At 39.0% G+C, this 27,500-nt stretch overlaps 2 protein-coding genes across 2 annotated transcripts in view; both read right to left on the bottom strand.

Annotated features, from left to right (window-relative positions):
* Positions 1-22,350, bottom strand: part of LOC140948398 (uncharacterized) — a 30,117-nt gene extending 7,767 nt beyond the window's left edge. The window contains exons 1-4 of the mRNA XM_073397980.1: positions 22,263-22,350; positions 21,312-21,686; positions 4,832-4,957; positions 1,080-1,191 (exon numbers count right to left, since the gene is read on the bottom strand). Coding sequence (XP_073254081.1) covers positions 1,080-1,191; positions 4,832-4,957; positions 21,312-21,686; positions 22,263-22,350 — 701 coding nt within the window. The remainder of the gene's footprint in view (positions 1-1,079; positions 1,192-4,831; positions 4,958-21,311; positions 21,687-22,262) is intronic.
* LOC140921542 (uncharacterized) overlaps positions 1-27,500 on the bottom strand; it is a 471,050-nt gene that overhangs the window by 109,400 nt on the left and 334,150 nt on the right. The gene's annotated exons all lie outside the window — the stretch shown is intronic.

The raw sequence follows: 27,500 nt of genomic DNA, 5'->3' as shown, positions 1-27,500 counted from the left end.
TGCAGGAAGGACTGGAAAAGGAGATAGACGTATGTGGCAACGAGTACGAATGTTTGTGGGTAAAGGTATCTACGACCAATCAAGATTATTTTGTTGCTTCGGTTTACCATCCACCGATCTTTAAATGATTATTACGAAACTGATTTTATTGAATTCTTAATAAATTCCTGCGAAAGCATTCTTGCCACGCCACCGAATGCGAGGTTAATTATTGCTGGTGACATTAATAAACTTGATTTGAAATCTCTCACACAACAAAGTGGCCTCTCGCAACTTGTCAAGACTCCGACAAGGAATGACAGTATTTTGGATGTATTTCTGACAAATACACCGAATATTTTTGGGAAAGTGTGTACTTCGAAGAGTGTGACTAAATCTGATCATTCCAGTGTATTCATTTTCCCCAGGGTACGGAATCCCCCGGTGAGATCTGCCACGTTGAATTTATTGACGCCCGAAACCATCGTAAGAGCTTGATGCTATAGAAACTGCAGGCTACTGATTAGTTTCCTGTCCTTGCTGGAAATGATATCAACATCGCTATTGCCAAGTTTTATTGTATGGCCCATGAAAAGTTCAAGAAAGCTTTCCCTCTATACGGGTAAAATGTCATCTAAAGACCCTTCCATTATGTCACCTTTGTCAAAACATCTTCTGTCTAAAAGAAATAACCTTCTGAGGAAAGGTATGGTACAGGAGGCTGGTTTCTTGCAACCCAGCTTATTAAAGAGAATCGGCTGAATCTGACCAAGGTTAACAATCAAAAACATGACATGGGCAGCAAATGTTGGTGAAAAGTGATTGGTAAATTAACTGGACGTGTTGGATCAAGTATGAATCTCTCATCTTAATTCAATGTGAACGATATTAACACTCACTTTCAGTCAATCAACACAGCCATAAATTATGTCGAACCTGCCCTGCTAGAGATTATGCCTGAGCTTCATAAAGTTCCTGTGATTCATGAAATGTTGGTCTTCAAGGCATTAGCGCATGTGAAAAGGACTGCCACTGGCCCAGATGACCTGCCTTTTTGGTTTTGGAAGAAGTATCCCCTGGAACTAACACCTAACACACACTTTGAAGGTTTCCTTAGTCTCCCAGCAAGTCCTTGAAGGACTGCAAATGTGCGACCTATTCGTAAGAAGACCAATATTTCTGCTTTAGACCAGCTTAGACCGATATCAGTCCCTGACATTATAATGAGACTTTCTGAAAGGTTAATCCTAGATTTCGAATTGAGAAAACCAGTTTCCTGCTTTATTCATTCAGATCAGTTTGCCTATAAGAAGGATTGTGGAACTGAGACTGCCCTATTATATAATCAGCACTTTTGGATGAGATGGCTTGATGGCCATTCCAACTTTGTTAGAGTTTTGTCGGTGACTTCTCGAAAGTCTTTGACTCAGTTTCCCATAGAGTAATAACTGATAAACTTAAGAAAGTGCCTGACATTAACCCTTATATTGTTAATTGGGTTATTGACTTTCTAAAATATCGTCAGCAAAGGGTATGTGTAGACAAAGTCATGACCCCATTCTTGCCCGTCAATCGAGGTGTGCGCCAAGGCACTGTTCTGATGCCTGTACCTTTTTACCATCAAAAAGTTTGCGAGTTGTAATGGGCCAGCGGTGGGAATAAAGGGAAACAATCCGATGGGAAAATAATTATGATTAAAAAAAAAACAAACAAAAGGAAAACGAAAAATATATACAACAAAGAAAAAAACAACATAACCAAGAGTCGAGCCTGGGTCATCTGTACGGGAGGTCGGCTCCTAGACCCTGCCTGCGCCACGCAGCCAAAGATAACAATAATTGAGAAAACTATCATAATTATCTAATAAAAGTATCATTTCCTTAAAATTCTGCCGTTAGACGCTGTTTGAAGCTGGTGGAGTTGTACTTATCATGAATTCAAAGATATATTTGAGGAAAATTAGTTATAATTATTTATTATTGTAGTAACTTCCCCCTCTTCTTTTCCTTGCAAGTTTATTTGTTTGTTTCGTCCGAACGGAAAATTCATCGCACGTCCTCCAACATCTCTTCGTCACTGGATTTGTCAAAAACTCTCACACTACGGTATTCAACATAAGCAGAATCACATCCACAGTCCTCATATTTAGAGGTACTGTCAAAGAGGTTCTCCTTAAGGTCTAAAATGCCTCAAATTCAGAGGAGGCAATGGCGAAATTTATTCATCTACTCCCAGGAAGGTAATTTCCGACGCCATTTTGTTTGTTTATCCTTAATTGAGCTGCGCACATGCAAAATATGCGTGCTCGTGTGACACGACTGAGATGACACAATTTTTGGTAAAAATAGCCATTTAATTTGGCGAATTTAATTTCGAATTGACCATATTACTAGAAGAGGTATCAAGTTACGGTCTCCTACCCCGATTATAGCCCTTGGTATGGTTATCAAAACTAAGGTCATCATCAAGTTCATGTCCCAATAACTTAAGGCGATCAACTTGCACTAGTAGAGTCCTATTTACCTATATTGACCTTTTGTTTCTCTTATGGTAAGCTTTGACTTAAAAAACATTCCACTGATAAGTATTGTATTGGTCTTTTAACAATTTAACAGCAGTTTGTTGACTGTGGCCCAGTCATTAACTTTCGAGACCATACGAGATAACGTATCTTCCAGCTCCTCGATACATTAATAGTCTACTGATGCTATTAAATTGAATCGTCAGAAAATATATCTACTTGTGTTTTTAAGTATACAGGCAGGTCATTGTTAAAGATTTCAAACAGAAGAGGTCCTAGAGATAGTTCCGGGAGTTACCAGTGATGTTGTGCTTCGCGTAGGTGATGAGTCAGACCCTTAAATGTAACTTGTTGCTGGCGATCGTTAAGATAACATCTGAGCCAGGCTAAGGCACTGGGATGCAGCCTATACACTTCAAGTGTACTAAGGGGAATGATCGACCATATCAAATACTGTAATGTTGCCTGGTCCTCCACCTATTGCTCTAACCTAAACTGTATTTACCTTTTGCAAAAGCACATGTTGCTGCTAATATAAAAAGTTCACTTTCTAGCAAATACTTCCCATTATTTAGTAAACTTAAAATCCTTGACATATATTTATAATTATGTTTTTGTGTTGTTGCATTTATGTATTCCTAGCTGTCACCATAATCATCTGCCTACTATTTAAAAATAGGTTACAAAAGCAACTAACCAGGTTCACCATTATGGAACTCGACTAGCCTCTCAGTATATACCTCATTTTTGTAGCTGAACTAATATCAAGAAGTTCAGTATCCTTTATTGAGGACGAACAATCTGGAATTTTTGCCAATGACTCTAACTAGTTCCACTCCCATATTTGTTTATTTTCATATTATGTGAGTGACAAAAAAATAATAATAATAAATAAACAAATAATTAAAAAATGCTTTTTGTAGTGGACTGTTACTATTCCATTGACTCGATCACTATCCAAATTAAATAAGATTGGTCAATTCAATTAGCAAGCGCAGTCTATGTACTGAAGTTTTAACTAGACCCTGATTGACCAGTCGTTTTATTTGATGATGTATTTACCTAATATGTGGCAAACTTTTCAGGTTTAATTGGTGGTATGGAAAATACAGTGTTTTCACATGCTAGTCGATTTCTGACACACTGAACCATTTTATGAAAAATCAAAGTCAAAATCATTTATGGCTGGCGTAATGCTTTACCTGCTCCAAGACATTTTTGCATCAATTTGCGTCGTAAAAGACTGAATCCATTAGGAAATTGAGTGAATTTGCAGCCTGACTAAAACTTTGTACCAGAACAATCTCAAACGTTGGCTAAGATGTATCGGTCGCCTCTGGTAGAGCAGTGACCGTACGCGTAGAATGGAAAGAGAGAAATCCGGGTTGACTTTTTGAAATAATGTTGTTGCGCGATGTAAGTTCGTTTATAGTTGCCAGGAGCGTCGAGAGTCATTTTTGTGTTCAGTAAATGATTGTTTGCAATACTCGGATTCCTTTGCGATCTTGATGTTACTATTGGTTTTGTTGCCAAGTCGTTTACAATCACCCCAATCTTGTGGGTTCTTTGAACGTATAATTGCTTTTAACTTCATGATTTCTCGTTCATGCATACGTTTTTTCAACTCTGAAGTAATCCATGGGGATCTTTTTAAACGGACCCGCTTTGTTCGTAAAGGAGCATGAGTGTTAACAACATTTAAGAACTTAATTTTTCACTCATCCCAGACATCCCAGTTTTGAGTAGCAATGTCGCTGCGAAAATGGTTACGATTGAAATTTCTTTGATGAATAACATCTAGTAAATGAGGTGGTCAAATTTTCTTTGGCACTTCTTAATAAGAACCCAACATTGACCCTCAACTCCCAGATCCTCAAGTTAAAAAGAATTGTCATTGATCTGATGACAAAATGAGGACTCTGTGAAAAGTATGTTAACATAAAATAGCAGTCTTTATCTCCGGAGATGGATACGTGTGACTCTTTGGAAACGCTCCGCCATGTTGTAATATATCCGACCGTTGCACAGCTAAACAGGTGAGAAATCGGCTTAGTTAGTAGCCTGCGAAAACAGCCGAGCAGCGAGAAGAAACGGCTGTTTTCGCAGGCTATATATTTAGCTGCTGGAACAGAAAGAATACAGACTAATCTTTTCTCTACGAGGAAAACGGCCTTTTAAATCATTTTGGAAAATAATGGGAAGTTGCGCTCGACCTTTTTTTTTTTTTTTTTTTTTTCAAAAAGACTTCTTTAATATCGGTTACAAACAATCTTGTGAATCAAGTTAAATTTTGTTAAACACTTAAGAATAAATAGAAACGAAAGATCATACCAGAGTCGCATTGAAAGCCATCTCCATAGTAGCCTTGATCACAGGAGCAAGTGAATGAGCCACGATAATTTGTGCAGCCTGCGAGCTGGTGGCAGTAGTACTGGTCCCTACTGCACTCATTCAGATCTGTCGATATAAAAATACTGATCATACTAACCTCTTTAAATATAGTACTCTATCTTGAAAGCACCCATGCTTTTTTTTTAGAAAATAAAGGAGAAACAAGCTCATTCATTTCCTTGCTGATAGCTTATTATTTCCCAGGTTTTCGACTCCTAAAGTGACGCCTCAGGATAAGAGTTCGATTCAGATAGAGTCCGTCTCAAGATTTTACAGTGGAATCCCGCTCTTCAGACATCTGCTTAAGAGCCAGTTTCTGTAAATATCGAGAATCCGGCGACAGTTTCAAAATTTTCACTTTCTTCATATTTTGCCCAGATAAAGCCTTTATTGAGTTATTTTCGAACATACAATTAAAAGATCCCAAAGCGCTCGAGTTTTTTTCAAAATCGAGGAAAGTTTGAAAATCGCCATTTTTGCCTCCCGCCGCCTTTGAAAATTGACAAAAATGATGCATTTTCGTTTCGCTCGTGCTGGCAAACGTGATAACATCTAGCAATGTACTTTTGACATTTCATAGCACTTCACTTGCTCTTTCTAAAACGCTAGATTACTTTTGAAAAGCTGTCAAAATAGTCTTGTTTCTGGCCGTTTTAGTTACCCCACTTGAAGCGCTTGAGCGACTAGGCTAATTTTTGCTTACTTCGACCCCAAGAAAAGCCCACTGGTACGTGGAATTTGAGGCCAAAACTAGTATGGTCGTAAAGCACATCCTTTATACTTTGTTGTGTGAAAATGTTTTCCACGGCCCGCAAAAAGTGTTCCGTAGAGAAACGGAAACGTGAAGACCATTTTGCCACCCAAATCAATTTACGGGGCAACATGTTTCCCTACATACCTACGCAAACAATTTAAAAATTGCTCTGGAAAACCTTCCACATGTTTCTTACCGCTTGAATATCGGATAATAGACACATATGTAACTGTTACCTTTTGATTTTTATCTCATGGTACCGAATAAGTGCTAAAAACGCTTCCATTGCGGACTCATGTATGTCAACACCGAGTTAATATTATCAAAGCAACCATTTCAGCTTCGGTTCGTTCCACAACAGGGATTCTATTTTTCAAAGTCTATATTTCTTTTAATACTACAAGTTTATAAGTTTTTTAATAAGCTGTTTGATCGACCATCTTCCAAAAAGGAGAAATTGTGAGTGGTTTTCTAGCTTTCAGCTTTACTCTCAGAGACATTTTGTAACATTATATTGCGTGACAAATTAGGTCACCCCTTGAAAGCAAAAACCTATGAAATGACTTAAAACCGCTCATCGAAGAACAGATGAATATTTTTAAACATTTAGGCTGTTATCTGATTACACGGGCAGCTTAATTTGTAAGCTAGTAAAAAGTAAGAGAGACAAGAGACAAGCGTTGCGGCACGGTTCCCACGGCAGAACATTTTTAAAATTTTGATTTTCATTTGGATCGCCCTTGTTCTGAGTGATGGCGGGAAACAATCTACTCTAAAAACCTTACCAGTGTGTTTTCCACTTCATCTACTTGACTTCCATTTGTCTGGTATTGGTATATGAAGGTAATTCTTGTCCAGCAACCTTGAACTTTGCGCAAATTAAACGAACGCGATCAGCGACTTAACCGGAGGTTCTATCTAAGGGGGTGAGGGGTGCGGATATGTTCAGCCAAAAGCGAAGCGCCGAATCCGTGCGAACACTGAAACCTTTTGATTAAAAATTCACTGTCGCATACCATAAAAATCAAAACGATGGGTACAGAACATTTGATATTTCTTTTAATACTACAAGTTTATAAGTTTGTAATAAGCTGTTTGATCGACCATCTTCCACTGGACGAAAAAACGGATTTGCCTAAGTTTACTAGTTGAGCAAATCTATTGTAAATTTAGGGTACTAATGTTGCTACTTATTTGTTCTTGGTGCAAATTTTGTTCGAAAGTGGAAGTTTACTTTTCTGCAAGGGTGGCGTAAATGTGGAGTAAATATCAAGTTTACATATATTTTGTTTCACTTTTGCTCCCCATAGTAAATTTGGTGTTTAGATTCAAATTTGCCGCCATTTTGTTCTCTGTGTAAAAATCGAACGGCAAAAATGAATGTTTGCTTGATATTTTCTGGCATAGCAAAGTTACTGTGTAAATTTATGGTTACTAGAGGCGTAAATTTAAGCAAAATATGATCAAAGAACTATCTTTACGACCACTTTAACCAACGTTTGCACATTTACCAAACTTCACAGTGCTATTTCACGCAAGTTTTGATTTTTCATTGCCCCGTTTCAATCACCATCACATTCTTCTCAAGGTTTATCATATTACTTGCTGCAGCTGGTTATTTCGGGTAAGGCCATCCCCCCTTTTTTTTCGTTTAGCGTCGAATGCGTTTCCTGATATTGGGTCGGTGGCTCCGACAAAAAAAAAAGTATCACAAGAAGTCTCGGAATAGGAGGCCCTGACGTAAAACGTTACCATTTACAATTTGGGTGAACAAAGTGCACAATATGTGAAAGGTTTGAACCCAGGAGTCATTTCAATAGTAGATTTCAGAGTTTCATCGTCCGGGTGAATGTAGTACTGAATGCACTCCGTCGCAAGATCAGCCGCCATGTTTGTTGTTTCCCAGGCTTCCACGTGACTTTGGCACATGCGCTATTTGATTTACATTGTCACGTGCGGCTTTTGAACCAATAGAATAGTGTAAAATAAACTTTCGTTGAACAGTTCAAATTCACGCGGACTTCACAAGCGATTCAGCGTTGCAAAACGAGTAGTTTTGTAATTTTCGGATAATAGAAAGCCTGTCTTTCTATTCAGCTGTTCTATTACGATTTATACCTTTGTTATTTTCGAGAGAAAGTGATCAGTTGCGATATTCTTCACATAAAGCCTGTTTCCAAGTCATCAACTCAGCTATATTGCAGAAAGGTATGTTCTTGATATCGTGGTTCGTTTACTTACTTTGGTTTTCTAATAACTTTGCGTAAGCTTAAAACCTCAAACATAAATCTTAAAATTTAAGATGCATGCACAGGTATGCCATTGATTGATTCCTTTTTGTTTACTGCAGAAATAACTGTACTCTTTGTTGCGCATCGTCTTCATTAATGGAATAATCTTAAGTAGCCAGATCTTGAGCTGTGCAGGCAAACATTTCTTTTACACCAATATAAGTCGGTGATGTGACCTTAGCATGTCCATAATTGAGTAATTTCGCTTGTTGTACAGCTGAGTTAATATGTTAGATCTTTGGGGTTACTGTACTTTTCAGGTGACAGCACTTGACAAAGCAGTGGTCACTATAATTTATTATTTAATATTCTACTACATTTCAAATGACAAATGATTTTCCTTTTGAAATTTTTACAGTCAAAAACTCTTGTTTCACATCTATACATAATTATGGTTCAGTGATATTGTGAAATCTTAATTTGGTTCATTTTGCAAGTGACGGCATAAGTTTGCCAGATCTTGAAGCATATGTGTCATTCTGAGTGACAATTGTATTATTGTTCCACATTTAAATGACAAATGATTCTTATTTCATAAATTGTACCATCCAAAACTCTTATGGTTTATACATATGGTTCAGTGATACTGTGAGATCTTAATTTTGGTTCATTTTGCGAGTGACGGCACTTGCCAGATCTTGAAGCCTACAGTATGTGTCATTCTGAGTTGTTATTCGGCTATTAACTGAGGAATTGACTGAGACAACTTGAATGAAACGAAGCCATGCTTTCTACTTTAATCACACACGGACTCCTGGGAAGACTCCAAAAACTACTTCATGTAACATCTCCCCTTTTACAGTAATAAACGATCTTACTAAAAATCAGCGAGTTGAATTTAGAAATTATCTGGCCTAAAACATGCACTTAAATGTCTTTCTGCTATATGTTGACTTGATCTTGGGAAGTAAAACTAAAACTCAACAAAGAACTAAAGTTAATGTCAAAGTTCAGTTCATAAATCGTCTATTAAACGTAGTCTGCGAATCTTGATGGGCGAACGCTGACTCTGCCACTTCTTGTAACGAGAGTCTGAGGTTGCTGCGATTTCCTTTCTTCTTTCACTGTAGGTTCAGGGTGGACATCTGCTGGCTTTGGCAAAGGTGAGCTTTGCTTGGTGGTGCTGCTATCGGTGATGATGAGCTGCTGATGTCCTTGACTAGGGTCTTGGCGGATGAACTTCCGATTACGTCTGTATAGGTTTCCGTTCTCTGTTTCGATCAGGTACGAACGTGGGCCGACTTTTGCCACACACGAGCCTTTGTCCCATGGAGCTTTGGGGTTTACTGGCTGAAGACGTACTGGTTCTCCAATTTGAAGCTCGGGCAATGGTCTTGCGCTCTTGTCGTAAGCTGCTTTGGTCTGCTGCCTCTTACGTTTAATGTTGTCATGTACACCGTCGACAATTTCGGGTTTGAGTAACCCTTCAGCGGTGGGGATGGTGGTCCGAGTTCTTCTTGACATGAGCTTTTGAGTCGGACTTAAATTGTTAACGTCAGGTGTGTTTCGCCATTCCAACAGGGCCATTTGGAGATCTTTGTTTTCTCGCTTAGCCTTCTTAACCAGATTTTTGGCGATCTTAACGGCTGACTCTGCTTTGCCATTGCTCTGACTGTGGAGTGGCGAACTGGTTGTGTGCTGGAATTCCCATTCTCGTGTGAAAGCGGCGAACTGATCGCTTGAATATTGGGGACCATTGTCTGTAATCATGTCTGCAATACCATGCCGGGCAAAGTGTGACTTTGTTGCCTTGATCACAGACTCTGTAGTTGCATCTTGCAACAAATCTAGTTCAAAGTAATCACTGTAATAGTCAACAGTCACTAGGAAGGTCTCACTTCCATAGGTGAAGAGATCCTGACCAACCTTTGACCATGGGGTATCTGGAATCTTATGCGTCATTAACGGTTCCTTCTGTTGTCTGGCTAGAAAGTCATTGCAAACTTCACAGTTTTGAACTTGTTCCTTGATTTGGCCTGACATACTTGGCCAAAATAACACATCACGTGCTCGACGTACACAGGCATCAGGTCCTAAGTGACTGGAATGGACTCTGGCAATCATCTGAGGTCTCATGGAAATGGGAACAATGACCTTCATTCCTTTGTACAATACTCCGTTTTGCACTGTTAACTCTTCTTTGTAATTCCAATATTCTCGAATGCAAGATGGAACATCTTCTTTGGAGACTGGCCATCCGGTAGTAACAGTGTTCATTAGAGTCTGCAAAGTGGGGTCTGCAAGAGTGCATTGCTTAATCTGCTGATGGGTACCCTCAGATAAGCGCATGTAATCAACTTGATTGATGCTGGCAATTTCTTCAAACAGCTGCTGTTCTTGCTTGAATTGGAAGATTTGGTACTCTGGTGTCCTCTTACACTGGGTGCGGTCAACTTGTAGGTAAGCTCTGCTAAGCATGTCCGCTATGTACATTTGGGAACCAGGAAGATACGTCACATTCAGATTGTACCTTTGCAGACGCAGGAGCATTCGCTGTAGCCTTTTAGGCGCTGAATGAATAGACTTCTGGAAAATGGGCACCAATGGCTTATGGTCTGTTTCTACAGTTGTAAGTTCTCTTCCGTGTAGGTACTGATTAAAACGACTGCAAGCAAAAACAATCGCCAAGCATTCCTTTTCTATCTGAGCATACTGGCGTTCAACAGTGCTCAACGACCGTGATGCAAATGCAACCGGCTGTCCTTCTTGGAGCAGGGTTGCTCCCAAACCAGACTCTGAGGCATCACATAGGATAGTGGTTTCACTGGCCACATCATAATACTTCAACAGGGGTGCAGAGCTGATCATGCTTTTTTGATTGCTTGGAAAGCTTCCTCCTGTGAACTGTCCCAAGTGAACATGACATTCTTCTCAGTTAACTTGCGTAGTGGTTCAGACACTTTTGAGAGCTGTGGCATGAACCTGGACAAATAATTAACACATCCCAGAAGACGTTGGACTGCTCTCTTATCATCTGGTCGAGGCATGCTTGCAATTGCTTCGACTTTCATGGGATCAGGCTTTAGTCCTTCTGACGTGAATAACTGTCCCATGTAAGTTACTTGGTCTAACTTCAACCTCAACTTGTTCTTGTTAAATTTCAGATTAACACTACGTGCACGCTTTAGCAAGTTCACTAAATTGCGATCGTGATCTGCTAAAGCTTCTTCCATAGATTCTCCACTGCCATAACATAAGATGTCATCTGCAATTACTTCTACTCCATTGAGGCCTGCGAGCGCTTCATTCTGGCGCCGTTGATATTCTTCTGGGGCGCTGCTGATTCCTTGTGGCATGCGAAGGTAGCGATATCTCCCAAAAGGGGTCCAGAATGTTGTAAGGAGTGAACTTTCATTGTCAAGCTTAACTTGATGGAATCCATCTTTGGCATCCAATACTGTAAATACTTTTGCTTTTGACAGCTTTGGTAGCACCTCGTCCACTGTCGGCATCTGATACTTTGGCCTCTTTATGGCTCTATTCAAATCACGCGGATCGATGCACACCCTCAGTTTCCCTGGCTTCTGCACAGCTACAAGACTACTGATCCATTCCGTTGGCTGAGTTTCCTTGACAATGATGCCTTGCTTTTCCATTTCATCAATCTTTTCCTTCAACTTTGATTTGAGTGGTACTGGTACACGTCGAGGAGCATGCTGCACTGGCTTAATGGCTGGATCAACTTCAATGTGATATTCTCCGGGCAGGCAACCAAGTCCTGTGAACACATCTTCATATTCCTTCAAAAGTTCCTCCATAGTGAGGGGTTCATATTGCTTGCTATTTAATGAGTGAACAGACGCTTCTGTTCCTAGGGATATCCAACCTTGCTCAACGCATGTTCTACCATCTATGATTGGCCACGGTGCATTCTCCAAGATGTCAAATTTTATCTTGCATTTAGGGCCATTGTTTTGGCTGACTGAAAATGTGTACGAACCAAGTGGATTGACAACACTACCGTCATAAAGCCTTATCTTGCCTCCAGGTGGATCCAACTGAACTTCGCCAAGTTGCAAAATATTCAACAAATCTGCATAGGACATTGCACTGCAAGTTGCTCCAGTATCCAGCTGAGTTGTAACCGTAGGGCTGTACTCTGTGTGAAAGGTGAAGGGTACCATAAAGGAGGATCTGGTTTCATTGCTACTGACAACTCCAACGCGCTCTACAATAAAAATAGAATCATCTGATTCATCACTATCCTCTGCAAATCTCTGATGCACTCCACTTGTTTGATGAACTTTCTTGTCTGGTTTACTTGGGAACTGCCTCTTTACATGACACTTCACGGCAAAGTGGCCTTGTTTACCACATTTGTGACAGGTTTTACCAGACGCAGGACATTTGGCTCTATCATATGGATGTTCGGTGCCACAAAACTTGCATAGACCAGATGGTTTTTCTTTTCCAGACTTGTTACGACCTCTCAAGTTTCCATTGCTACTACCACGATTTCCTTTCCTTTTCTCATTTGCTGAATGATGCTTTTCTGCTGCATGAACAGTGTTTGGCGAATCAACAGGGTCTTTAAACTGCTCTTTGTGAATCCTAGATAACTCGCTGGCTCGAAGAGCTTCAATACACCTGGCTAACCCCGGCACAGGGCGTTCTCGAAGTAGGCGGTCACGGGTGGAAGAGTCTCGAGTGCCAATGACCAATCTGTCACGAATTAAGCTCTCACAAAGATTCTCAAATTCACATGACTCAGCAAGCTGGCGCAATCTCACTACATACTGATCAATGCTTTCATTTTCAGCTTGATTGGCAAAACCAAATTTTACTCTTTCAAACAACAAATGTTTTTGAGGCATAAAATGGTCGCTTAAGGCAGAAAGAATCTTCTCTGGATCTTTCTTGTCAGATGCAGTTAGAGTAGTAAGGCTATTCATTACTTTCACACAGTCCATTCCCATAACACTGCATAAAGCCCCAGCCTGTACTTCTTTAGGTTTCTTGTTAAGTTCAGTGGCAGTGACATAATAACACCAAGCTTCTTTAAACATTTTCCAATTTGTTGATACATCATCCTTTACGTTCATGGGCGCTGGCGGTGGTATTTGATAAAATGGCATGTTGAAGAAAACGAATACTCACAGTTCTGATGCTTTCTAGTTTCTTTCAGCTAAACAATATGGCGACGTCTCACCACGTGCACGACTCGCGAACAAGAAAATAATACCACAACAGCAACGACGGCTTCTCTGAAACGTTCCTCTTCTTCTTCTACCGCTTTAGAATTCTTGTTACTACGATTTTAACTTCTGACACCATGTTATTCGGCTATTAACTGAGGAATTGACTGAGACAACTTGAATGAAACGAAGCCATGCTTTCTACTTTAATCACACACGGACTCCTGGGAAGACTCCAAAAACTACTTCATGTAACATGAGTGACCACCATATTATTGTTCCACATTTAAATAACAAGTGATTCTTCTTTCATAAATTGTACCATCCAAAACTCTTATGGTTTATACGTATGGTTCAGTGATATTGTGAGATCTTAATTTTGGCTCATTTTGTGAGTGACGGCATATGCCAGATCTTGAAGCCTATGTGTCATTCTGAGTGACCACCGTATTATTGTTCCACATTTAAATGACAAGTGATTCTTCTTTCATAAATTGTACCATCCAAAACTCTTATGGTTTATACATATTATGGTTCAGTGATATTGTGAGATCTTAATTTTGGCTCATTTTGCGAGTGACGGCATATGCCAGATCTTGAAGCCTATATGTCATTCTGAGTGACCACCGTATTATTGTTCCACATTTAAATGACAAGTGATTCTTCTTTCATAAATTGTACCATCCAAAACTCTTATGGTTTATACATAATGGTTCAGTGATATTGTGAGATCTTAATTTTGGTTCATTTTGCGAGTGAAGCCTATGTGTCATTCTGAGTGACCACCGTATTATTGTTCCACATTTAAATGACAAGTGTTTCTTCTTTCATAAATTGTACCATCCAAAACTCTCATGGTTTATACATACGGTTCAGTGATATTTTGAGATCTTAATTTTGGTTCATTTTGCGAGTGACGGCACTTGCCAGATCTTGAAGCCTATGTGTCATTCTGAGTGACCACCGTATTATTGTTCCACATTTAAATGACAAGTGATTCTTCTTTCTTAAATTGTACCATCCAAAACTCTTATGCTTTATAAATATGGTGCAGTGATATTGTGAGATCTTAATTTTGGCTCAATTTTGCGAATGACGGCACTTGCCAGATCTTGAAGCATAAGTGTCATTCCAAGTGACCACTGTATTACTGTTCCACATTTTAAATGACAATACCTCATTATTTATACCTTTTGTACAGCTCAATGATGTTGAGGGATCTTTGTTAGTTCATTTTGCGACTAAATGCTTTGGCTTTATCATGCCAAATAACCACAATTAGTTAATTATTGTTCTAAGCAACATGTGGGTTGCCTTAATGTTACGTTTCTCAGGTTCTGACCGGTTTTACGGTTTATGTGTACAGTTGAGTCATGGCTGTGCTCTGTTAGAGCCTGGTGACCTGTGGGACACTATCAGTTCTACTCTTGAATGACAGGGGAATTAATTTATTTCAGTTTTTATTTACACTTAAAAGAGTCTTAATGAACAAATGCAGATTCAACAGAAAGAGGCATTTCTGCTCCCTACTTTAACACCTGTTCCAAAAAACATATTATATATTTAATGAAAAAGTTATTAGGAATAAAGTGCAGGGAAGAATTTTTCTCACAAATATCCTCAAACTGTTCCTTTGATTAAGAGAGTGTTTTCAGCTTTTAGCATTGTGTCATTGTTCTGCAACCCAATCATTTACACTGAGTATGAGCAGTACATGCTTGTTTACCAACTGTGGGTTACTTGTTGGCTGCTAAATCATGGCTCTTCATTTTTCTTTCAGAAAAAAAATTAAAGGGCCAATATGCTCTGAGGGAGTCAACTAGCATCAGTTAGTCAGACAAGGACAAGTACCTTGCATGTATGTCCGTTGCATATATGTCATCAGAGGAGTCTTTGTCTGAAACAGCTGTACCAGAGTGGCATGAAGGTAATTCTTCAGGTTCAGATGAGGACCTCCCAAACAGGGAAAATCTCTGTGTAAGGCCACTTTCCTGGCAGAGCATTGAGGTTAATGGTTTAATGGCCCAGTTGGACCGCAAAGTTGCATGGTGTCAAAGCCAATGAAGTGAAAATAATGGTAATAGAGCACACAGTGAGACCAGCATCAAACCAAGGAGCACCAGATGATGCTCCTGAGTTTGCTATGGCACCCACCACTTACAATAGAAAAAGGAACTTGATCATAAGCATAACGCAGATAATATTTTGAAGAACATTCAGAAAAGAAGAAGACATTTTAGATAAAAATGTACAAAATAATAATAACACTCAAGTTGAAGTTGACATGCATCATGATTCAGTTCCTTTTCAGTTAAGTTCCTAGAACCATATTTACTCAGTAGACAATTGCACAATTTTTTGAGTTTTGATGAAGACCGACAATGTAGTAAGTGAATATCCTTTTACAGCCATGGGAAAGAGCCACGTTAAAACTAGGTAAATTACCAAATCTCAAAGTGATTTGTCACAATCCAATGAAGATCTTACCTGTGTTGCAGACACTCTAAACCTTCTGTATAGAGCATGCCGTCTGAGAATTAGTGCACAATATCATGTTTGAATCCCACAGGGTCACAAAGACATGCATGTATGTCAGCGTTTTGTGATTGGCTAGGTTCTTACGCTGTTTGTGATTAGTCCGATTTGAAATAAAGTGTTGACACAAAGTCACATAATCTCAATGACCTTTGTATGGTATATGGTGGAGCCACAAACTTTCCCTTACCAGACAAATGTCTGCAAAATTTGCCATCTTTGCAGAGCTGTCCTTGTTAGTTTGCACCGAATCACTCTGTAACTTGGCAACTTTACGGAATTTTAAAAACCTTCCATCTAGTAGCCTGTAAATGCAGCTGTATTTTCAGTCGTTGTGTCCATTCACCCAACATATGTAATTGGAGATACATCTGCATCCACTTTCCGCAGTGGTGACAGATCCTAAGGCTACCCTAAGCACTGCCTTAAAAAGTGCCACTCTGAGGACTAAACCTAGCCAATACACCCCATAGTAGAGTAATTACTGGACTCCAAATGCCATGATCCTATTTTGTTCTTGGCATATTTTATGAAAAGAGAGTGCAGTTATGTTTTATGCAAAAAAAAAAAAAAAATACCGTGTGTGATAACAGTTTTTTGATAAGCGTGGCTTAAATTTTAATCACCTGCATGCCAATAACAATAATAATGATGATGAATTAAAGAAGTTCTACAGAGCTTTCATAGTGTATAGATTGTGTTTGGATAATTTGGATATTTAATCAGTCCAATACTGCAAGCAAAACAGCTGATCATGTGAATCAGAAAAAAATTGCTCAAATTTTTAGCAAATAATTTGATTTTAGTAAAAAAAATAAATGTAATAAATTATATATGGTCATATAATAATACAAGAATTTCACCAAATCATATTATTTACAGTGATATAATAATAATAACAATAATAATACAAGTATTTAACCAAATCAGTTGATAGCAGATTTGCTTTCATAACTTGAAAAGCTTTTGGCTACCTATAGGATGAGAGTAAAATGGGGGTGTCATTTCATGCTAGTTTTAGAAGTTTAGCAGTAAATGAAGCACCTGTAAAATAAAATACATGTACATGCTAAAAAGGTGACAAAATTATCCTTATAAGTGTTTACTGCTGGGTAAAAATATATCAAAGTCGTACCCAAATCATAGAAATGCACAGAGCTTTCGCATAGTAACTCATTTTATTTACAAGAGATATTTTTATATAACTGATTTGGTTAAAAATGAATCATACAGATGTATCTCCCCTTGGGGGTAAGTGAATAGCACTAGGTACACTATATAATATTATTCACTGCCTATTTTGGGTAGTGGATAATATTTATCAGATGAAAACAAGTTCTTATAAATAATGATTAGAGGAATATCGCTTATCATAATAATTTGAGGCTAATTTTATTTCCTGTGGTTGATGTTCTGTCCATTAGTAAGGATGTCACATCTACATTGGGAGTGATGTGTACATGTTGTTATCGTATGTCAACCATTTGCCAATAGTATCAATTGAATCTAGAAAGAGTATAATAATTATTTGAAGTATACCACTCAAATGGAGTTACGTTTTACCTGTACCAACCTTAGATAATTATGAACCAGCTAGTGTTGACTTGCACTTTCAAACCCAATGTACATTCTTATACACTTATGAAGTTAGATAGTTTCACATTGTATGTGCTTTTTATTTAAAGGCATATATTTTGTGGTACATGGAGTGCCCTGAAGAGGCCAATGGAACTTTCTTTTAATTTATCTTGCTTTTTATTGTACAGTGTATATTAAAGATAATAAAGTCATTTTATTCTTGAAATTTTGTTTGGTGTCTAAATTGTTTGTCAGTCATTTATGGTGCCAAGTAAAAATAAGAAACATGTGGATAATGATGTTTTGATCAAATTTGCTATCTTGAGTAAAAGTGTAAAAAAGTGATATTTTAATCAACTTTGTTTACCTTACTTAAAGTATGGAAAACTGCTATCATGGCAATATTTGCCATCCTGAGCAAAGATACAGAAGAACTGATATTTGATCAACTTTGCTACAATGGGGAAAAGTATGGGAAACTACTGTTTTGATCATATCTGCCATCCCGAGCAAAATTGAGAATAAAGTGGTATTTGGCCAAATTTGCTACCCTGAGCAAAACAGTGGCAAACGCCTATTTTGATCATATTTGCCACACTGAGCAAAGATAAGGAAGAAGTGATAATTTGACCTCATTTACTACACTGGGCGATACACAAATAAAGTGAATTTTTGCTCAGATTTACTATCCTGGGCAAAACTGTTGAAAAATGAGTTTTGGTCACTTTTGCTACATTGAGCTGCAAAAATGTGGCAAATTACTACTTTGACCGAATTTGCCATAGTGAGCAAAAGCATTCAAAAATTCATCTTCGATCACTTTTGCCCATTTGGGCAAAAACCTGACAAATGTCAGTTTGCTATCAAGTTTGACACCCCTGTAAATGCCTTGATAAAGTAAAGGTTATCCTTGTTTTTACACACGGGGCAAATTTGAGGCAAATTCGGCATTTACCACCTTTGCCACTAATGCAAAATTATGGCAAAGTTGGTCCTATGTCATGTGGCAAAATTGAGCAAAATTAAGCAAATATGGCATTTGCAGATGATTTGCTCCAAATTTGCTATAGAGGTAAATCCGTTTTTTCGTCCAGTGTTCCAAAAAGAAGAAATTGTGAGTGGTTTTATAGCTTTCAGCTTTGCTTTCAGAGACATTTTAATTTGTAACATAACATTGCGTGACAAATTCCGTCACCCCTTGAAATAAAAAACTTCGTCGGGAAGCCTATGAAATCACAGGCGGCCCAAGCTCATTACATGAACGCGGACGTGACTCTTGCTTGCCAGCGGTGTTGTGTTACAAACGGTTATTTACAAAGGCTTGTATGGGATGTAAACGGTTTTTCTTAAAAGAGAGAAAAAATGTTATGTTTGTTAATAAAATCGACTTACCTTATTGCCTTGTTGCATTCTTTGTTGGTTGTCCGCGTCTCAGGCCGTTTTTAAGCGTTTTTGGCGAGTTAGCGCTATTTTGGTGTTCCACTGCTAAAAGAAAGACAAGGCAGAACAGTGATTCCCGGAGTGTCCGTCGCTCGAGGCGAATAATTCCGCTGGTAAATTACCCCTGGGCTCAATTCCTCCAGAAATTCAAAGCAGAGATGTTGCAGTTCCATGTCCATTCACTCGATTCGCAATTCCTCCCACAGATCGTTCACTAGCGATGCCTTTATCTCTTGCTCGACCAGCTTCCGAATTTCAAAATAGGCTCGTCCAAACTGCCGTGGACCCGTTTACCGATCGCATAGTATGTCGGGTAACTAAAATAAGCCCAGCGAGGGTAGTCAGCGGCCTGCAGTCGACAAAAAAAAACAAACCCGTTAACCCCGCTGGCTACCCTCGCTGGGCTTATTTTAGTTACCCGACATACTATGCGATCGGTGAACGGGTCCACGGCAGTTTAGACGAGCCTATTTTGGTAAGTCGATTTTATTGACAAACATAACACTTTTTCTCTCTTTTAAGGTGACTCGACCCAGTTTTTTTGGGGGGGTACCACCCTACTTTGAAGCTCTTTAGTATCCCCACCTTTACTTTTATCGTAAGTCTAACACATAGAATGGATAACATATAGATCAATCTACAATATAACATAAAATTTTTGGCGATCGGAGTAAATGTCACGTGGTTATAATGCCACGCCCCTTTGAGGTCTGAGTCGAAAATCTGCTTTTGCCGGCATTTTTTCGTGAAAATCTCTCGGTTACACATAGTGCGCATTAGTGCCTTGCGCTGAACAGAGTTTCACCAAAATCGCAAAGACCCAATTCGAGAAATTCAGCTGTTTCCAAATTTAGGTCATAATTTATGCGAAAATGATAAGCAAGGTTGCTGGACAAGAATTACATTCATATACCAATACCAGACAAATGGAAGTCAAGTAGATGAAGTGGAAAACACACTGGTAAGGTTTTTAGAGTAGATTGTTTCCCGCAATCACTCAGAACAAGGGCGATCCAAATGAAAATCAAAATTTTAAAAATGTTCTGCCGTGGGAACCGTGCCGCAACGCTTGTCTCTTGTCTCTCTTACTTTTTACTAGCTTACAAATTAAGCTGCCCGTGTAATCAGATAACAGCCTAAATGTTTAAAAATATTCATCTGTTCTTCGATGAGCGGTTTTAAGTCATTTCATAGGTTTTTGCTTTCAAGGGGTGACCTAATTTGTCACGCAATATAATGTTACAAAATGTCTCTGAGAGTAAAGCTGAAAGCTATAAAACCACTCACAATTTCTTTGTTTCGGAAGATGGTCGATCTCTTATTACAAACTTATAAATTTGTAGTATTAAAAGAAATATAGGCTTTCAAAAATGCAATACGTGTTGTGGAACGAACCGAAGTTGAAATGGTTGTTTTGATTGGTTTGGTTGTATATTAACTCAGTGTTGACATACACGAGTGTGCAATGAAAGCGTTTTTAGCACTTATTCGGTACAATGAGATAAAAATCAAAAGGTAACAGTTACATATGTGTCTATTATCCGATAATCAAGCGGTAAGAAACATGTGGAAGGTTTTCCAGAGCGATTTTTAAATTGTTTGCGTAGGTATGTAGGGAAACTTTTTGCCCCGTAAATTGATTTGGGTGGCAAAATGGTCTTCACGTTTCCGTTTCTCTACGGGACACTTTTTGCGGGCCGCGGAAAACATTTTCACACAACAAAGTATAAAGGATGTGCTTTACGACCATACTAGTTTTGGCCTCAAATTCCATCTACCAGTGGGCTTTTCTTGGGGTCGAAGTAAGCAAAAATTAGCCTAGTCGCTCAAGCGAAAACGGCCAGAAACAAGACTATTTTGACAGCTTTTCAAAAGTAATCTAGTGTTTTAGAAAGAGCAAGTGAAGTGCTATGAAATGTCAAAAGTACATTGCTAGAAGTTATCACGTTTACCAGCACGAGCGAAACGAAAATGCATCATTTTTGTCAATTTTCAAAGGCGGCGGGAGGCAAAAATGGCGATTTTCAAACTTTCCTCGATTTTGAAAAAACTCGAGCGCTTTGGGATCTTTTAATTGTATTTTCGAAAATAACTCAATATAAGCTTTATCTGGGCAAAATATGAAGAAAGTGAAAATTTTGAAACTGTCGCCGGATTCTCGATATTTACAGAAACTGGCTCTTAATACGGACACTTTCCTTTGTCCCGACAAAACCCTCATGTATTTTCTCTGAAAATGACCAACGCCGCTTAATAAGGATAAGGTTGATAATAGGTTGATAATAGGTTGATAAGGACAACCGACACTGTTCTGTGCCCCACTCTCATATATCATCAACCCCACTTTACTAACAGTTCCTTTTGGGCATTGCCTATAATTGAATACCATTCTGCCCTATTCGTTCGTTTGAAGCGGCGTGATCACCGATGCTCCCATGGGAGTTAACTAACACTACGTAGCGCTATTTTAGCATGTCAACGCTGTAACGCTATAACTTTCGGTGGAATACAAAACGGGTAAAGGAGGTTCAATTCCTGGGGCCGAAAGAAAACTTAGGGTCTTAAAATAAATGAAGGAAACACATAGCCTTTGCCTCGGAAAGAGTGGGACCTTCAAGTAAGTCACATGAGCAGGTAGAAATTGAAAGGGTGGGTTCGCCTCCGGCACCAAGACGGTTTTTTCTCACCTTTCTTACAAGTAAACTGATGACAGTCACTGCATTTCACGTCATTCCATTCATATTTATATTCAACACCAAGTGTATGTACACAGTCCTCATCCCGAAAATTGTTTGGTTGGTTTTTGGCCCAAGCTGTAAAGTTTCCAGCTCCACGATCTACCCAAGAAAAGGAGCCCTCTGTGAAAATATCATTCAATCCAAGCCAGGATTTTGCTCCATTGTGAAGATGCTGTAAAAACACATTTTCTTCATTATTTTGGACATCAACAAGAACCGAGTTTTCTTGTCGGCATTTATCCAGTGCTGTGGTCCAATTTTCACAAGTCTTACTTGGGAAATAGCAAAAGCCGTTGAAATAGTTCCAACCAGGCTCACAGATGTCTGCGAAATACAGATAAACGTAAGCGTCAAAAATATATTCAAATAAACTGCCTGATTGATAAATCCTTAGCAGCATCTCACTCGCAGTACTGTAAGGAGCGTGATGCGAAAATGTTTTCCAAAGCTTAATGGTTTCAAGGTACTAGTAGGATATTATTGGATAGAAGACTAGCGATAGGGATATACCACTCGCATAGAGATAAAATATATCGAACTTTTATGTACAGACTGTAATATTTTAAAGAAACACAAAATTCAAACGATTGTTTTAAGCATGGTGCTTTTAATTTTTAGCAAGGTCTTTTATCCTCGTTATTTATCCTTTAAAAAAACTTTTCATTAAACGGTGAAATTCCTCGAGGGGTAGGAAAATTATAACTTGAAAGAACTTCAAGAATATTTTTTGCAACAGGTACACTCTCTTGACTCAACCATGACGTGCAAAACCATTAACTTGTATTGTGTTATTAGTTTAGGACATTTCCAAAGTATTTCCAGATGAATCCGGTAACAAATAACGTTTCTTTTTTCTTTGCTAAAAACCACTTCATAAATGAACTCAGTAATATTACAGACCTGTGAGCACGGCATAACCGACGGACAAGGGGTCATATCGGGTCCCGTATAATTCCTTGACACAGGCTCTGAATCCAGAGGTATTCATGTTCTGAAAAAAAAAAAAGCACTCAACGTAGTTTAGTACAGCTAAAATTGTAGTCATAAAAAACTGAATTAACAGGCAGAGAATACCAGAATATTTTTAAATCTTTCTCCTACGTCTTCTTATGTAACATAGAGATGCGAAGATTCGCATTCGCAGAATAACAAAGGTATAAAAAATCAAACACTTATATAGTGAATAAACGTTCGAAATTTTGTCAAAAATATCCTTTTTAAACCCTAATAAGGGGCCGGGAAGTGACACAAATTAGCTATGAGGCCCAGAAGGACGGAGCTAAATATCCCTGTTGATGAAGAAAGCAGCCAAATGATTGGAGCACAGTTTCGCGTCCAAGGAAACAGCTCTAAAGTAACGTTTAAACCCGCACAATCAGATCTGAATTTCGAGACCACCGCGGCCCCTGCTGATAATTTAAAGATATTATAATTTAAAGATATTATTTTGTACCGACACCATAATCGTATTCGATAATTAACGTCAAAAGGTAGCCAATAAGCAATCTCAACTTCACTCGGCATATTTTTGCCCCACACCTATTATCGACCTATAAATCGCCTCAAGCAAGGGTGTGTCTCTGTTCAGTGATATCTTTCGTCGAGTTTTTTGGTTTGAAGTTTGTTTGCCTTGATACATCCCCACAATCCTTCCCAATTGCGGAAAATTTTACCTCGATCCAAGTTGTAATTCCGTTATGAATCGGTGCTGAATTCCCAGATACCGTCGTGCTGTGATTGGCTGAGACAAGAACTGTCGGAGTCGAGTTATAAGCTCTCGTGAATGAAACGAACTGCCATGACAGAGAAACATAAAACGTCTAATCACTAAAAGCTTGTTCAGTTCCCGCCATTGTGTTTATTTTTGAAGTCACAATTGAACAAGCAATATTTGCGATGAATCGTTTTAACAGAACAAACTGCCATTTTCATATTTTGATATGTCTAATATAACAATGTAATAAGACATAAGAACTTTATTCAAGTGTCATAACGTATATGGCTAATTGAGGACACTGTTGTCTAAAATTACATAATAATAATAATAATAATAATAATAATAATAATAAAAATAATAATTGATAATACTAATTATAATAATTCTGATTTGGCACACTAATCTAAAATACATTGTAATTCATAATAATACATATTAAAATCTTAAATATCTTAAAATCATAAAATTAGGATCCCCAAGGGTCACAACAGTCACAGTTATTTTCTAAAATCTGATCAGAAGATTATATTCTGTTCTTGTTACGGGCCTCCGGATTCAGACCCTAGTTGGGTATATTTATTTAATATCTTTCTAGGTCAAGTTTGCGATCAGTTTCAAAATATGGTAATTTCTGGTGACATCAACTTGTCGAACATCTCCTACCACTCCGTGGATAGTGCTTCAGGTGCTAACGAACTGCCATTTATCGAGGCGTTACATGACCACTTCTTGACACAAATTAACAACACACCGACTTGCGGTAGTAATATTCTTGATCTAGTGGTGACAAGTGCCCCAGAACACACCAAAGTGACCGAGGTGTTGTCACCTGATAAAGCCGGTGCTTTTACGGATCATTGTGTAGTCCTGTTTGAGCACAAATATTTTGTTAGTGCGTCCTCACACCCGCGCAAATCTGTCTACGACTACGCAAATGGCGATTTTGAAGGTTTGCGTGAAGCTCTCTCGGGAATCAATCTTTCTTCTATTGTGGGCCATAACAATATAGATGATCACTGGAGGTGCTGGAAGGACCTATTCCTAACTGCTGTCAAGGACTTCGTGCCATCGAAGAGACTGAAAGGCCGTAACCCGGTTCCTTGGATAGATAGTAACATTTTAAACCTAATCAAGAAAAAGAACTCAGTTCGCCAAAGACTTAAGTCACATCCGAACGCCGACCTGAAGGATAAGTTTAAGTATCTGCGGACGCAAGTCATGAAACTGCTTCGCGAAAGCCGTGATCACTTTTACGACTCTATTGCCACTGGCTTTAGATCCAATCCCAAGCGCTTATGGTCAATTTGGAGCTTAACTCTAATCTTATCCCATCCTAGGCCATGTCTCCATGGTAACCGTCCCACACTCTTCCACTGACCAGTCACAAAACCCTTCAAGAGTAAGTGCTGATACATCTGCGAGAATAGCTGACCTGTTTAAAGTTTTTTGCCTTTCTATTTACTATCGACAGCGCAGTGGAGAAGACAGCGTGCATACGTTCGGACACTGTTATATCCGATCTAATTTTCAACAAGACGCCTAAAGTCGTTTCCGTGGGATGCGTTGGTCTATGGAAGCACAATGGCGTTCCATCTGAATTTGGAAAAATTAGGGAAACCGGAAAGATGTGTCATGTTATGAGCATCGATGAGTAGGTTACCTGTATGGGTTGGTTTAATGTGCTTATGACTGAATTTAAAGTAGACTGCGTGGCAGGCTACTATTTCTCCCCAATCCACATCCCCTTTTTGCATCCTCCCTATCCCCTACCCCTTTTGACACCTGCTACGCGAGCTAAATTTATAGTTGTCAGTGGTCGTAAGGATGGAGTTGATCTTGTTTTGATCTATCGCTATGTAGTTATTTTCGTAGCACGATTTGGATAAGGAAAAGAAGTTATTTTGCATCAAAGCAAGGTTTACCCGTGTAACTTAAATTGGAATGTTAACGGAAACAAGTAATGGAGAACATGCGCATAATGCTCTCTGATTAACCTGAACGGGAACTATATGTATAAAGATATGTCATATCTTGCTAGTAAGTTGCCACAGGTAACTTTTTCAAAGAGAAATAAACATTGTAGTTTTATGTTAATGGAACAAAACAAAACAAAACATCCGCTTGCTTTATCCAGGGTCGAACCCATTGTTCAATACAAAGTTCGATAAAGTTCCAATGTTTTAATCCAAGATGAAAGTTTAATATTCCAAGATGCTCTTGATAGGTCTCAAAGTTAACATGGTTCTAATGATTATCCCTGATTCTAAGGTATAATAAGTTTACTAAGGTCCTGATCCGTGTCCCATCAAGAAGTCCAATCCATGCCGAAAGCGAGTCGTCGATCGACGAGGGCAATATTTTCGCGATTTCACCGCCAATCGTCAAGGGTACGAGTTGAAATTTACGCGATTTAACCTCCCACCGTCAAGGCGTTTGAACTCTAGCTGTGCTCGGCAAAAACTGGCGAACTCCGAAAAATCCATCGGAAATCATGGCCCGCAAATTTTCGCAATCAACGTTCTTCAGAGGAAGCAAATCGATTAAAAACCGATACAGATTTCGTACAATCTGATTGGTCGGCTTGGAAGAAGAGATAATCGATAAAGATTTTAGGCAATCCTATTGGCTGGCTTTGCAATTTTGCGTACGACCGAACCGGATTTTTACCTTGGGAGTGCCACAGGCATCCCACGGAATGAGTCCACGGTTCTAGCTGCACTGAAAGCACTAGAAGTCGGTAAAGCCACAGGGCCGGACGAAATCCCTGCTAAATTGCTCAAAGAGATTGCCTCAGTGATTGCTCCTGCCTTATGTAAGATCTTCAACAGATCACTGCAACTAGGGTCTCTCCCGAGTGACTGGAAACTAGCTAAAGTCGTGCCTGTCCACAAAAAGGGTGCGAAAGGCCACGTGAAAAATTACCGCCCCATATCTCTGTTTCCAATAGTGTCCAAGGTCTTTGTGCATTGTGCGTTGAATAGTATTATGAACCACCTGTACCATGTAATATCACCTTAACAACATGGTTTTTGTACTGGAAGATCGTGCGTCACCAACCTGTTTGAGGCTTTTGACCACGTTGGTTCACTTTTAGATAGTGGCGGCCAGGTTGACACCATCTATCTTGATATGTCAAAAGCTTTCGTCAAAGTCAGTCACAGGCGCCTCGTCCATAAGCTAATCCAGGCCGGTTTTGGTGGCAACCTGCTTAACTGGTTCGGCTCTTACCTGTCATGTCGACGCCAACGCGTTACGGGTACTCGGCGCCACTTCAGAGGATCTTCCTGCTACCTCTAAAGTACCTCAGGGTACCATACTCGGACCAGCCCTCTTCCTCTTATACGTCAACGACCTTCCCGAAGTCATCAGTTCCAGCAGTCGATTATTGATGTTCGCTGACGACACAAGAATATTCAGCAAGATAAAGACTATGGGGGATGCCTCTTCTCTCCAGAAAGACCTTGGTAAGCTTGCAACTTGGTCTCAACCATCCGGTCTCCTTTTTAACGAAGCTAAGTATAAGGCGCAGCACATAACAAGGAAAACAAAGCCGATCTTATCCTCTTACAAAGTCAACAACAACGCACTTGAATTATATTCTGCAGAAAAAGATCTGGGCGTATGGATTAGTAAGGATCTGACATGATACAAACAAGTAAACGAACAATCTTGGCGTGCTCATAAACTACTTGGATACTTAAAGAGGAACAAGAGGTTCATACTTAGAACCGACGTAAGACGAACGCTATACCTAGCTCTAGTTAGGCCACATTTGGGATATGCCACCCAAATTTGGGCCCCGAGAAGTCCATCGAGCTCATTGTCAAGCTTGAGCGTATCCAAAGACGCGCGACTAAGTTTATGTTAAAACTACCTTATACTTCTAATATAAGTTATAAATCTCATTTGCAAACTCTAAACCTAATACCTATTTGTTACTGGCATGAACTTTTAGATGTAACCTTTTTTTTCGCAAATTCCCACACGGTCTTGTTAACGTCAACTACCTGAAGTTCGCAAATAAGGTAGACGCACTAGATCCTCAACCAGCAATGTTAATAAATGCATAATTAAGAAATTTAAAACTATTACGTACCAGAAATCCTTTCTCGTTACAACCAGTGGAATTTGGAATTGTTTAGTGGATGAACTAGATTTGAGCTCATCGACTTTAGCTTCCCTTAAATCGGTTATTTTTAATTATTATAAGTCCGCGTTAGCTGTTTCTTATGATTGTGAAGATCCACGTTCGTTCAAGTCTATCTGTTTAAAATGTAACAGTGCTCATCCCTTGTCTCGTCCAATAACTTGTTGTATGTCGCTGTAGTTTTTCTTGTTGTTATTTTTTTATTCAGTTAGTATCCAGGCGCACTGTAATTGGCCACAGCTTTCGCAGTGTCCCTGCCAACCGTTCTTTCTGT

Source organism: Porites lutea, chromosome 1 (assembly GCF_958299795.1).
Source record: "Porites lutea chromosome 1, jaPorLute2.1, whole genome shotgun sequence".
Classification (NCBI taxonomy): domain Eukaryota; kingdom Metazoa; phylum Cnidaria; class Anthozoa; order Scleractinia; family Poritidae; genus Porites; species Porites lutea.
Note: the sequence above shows the minus strand (reverse complement) of the source record. Positions and strands in the feature narration are given on the sequence as shown.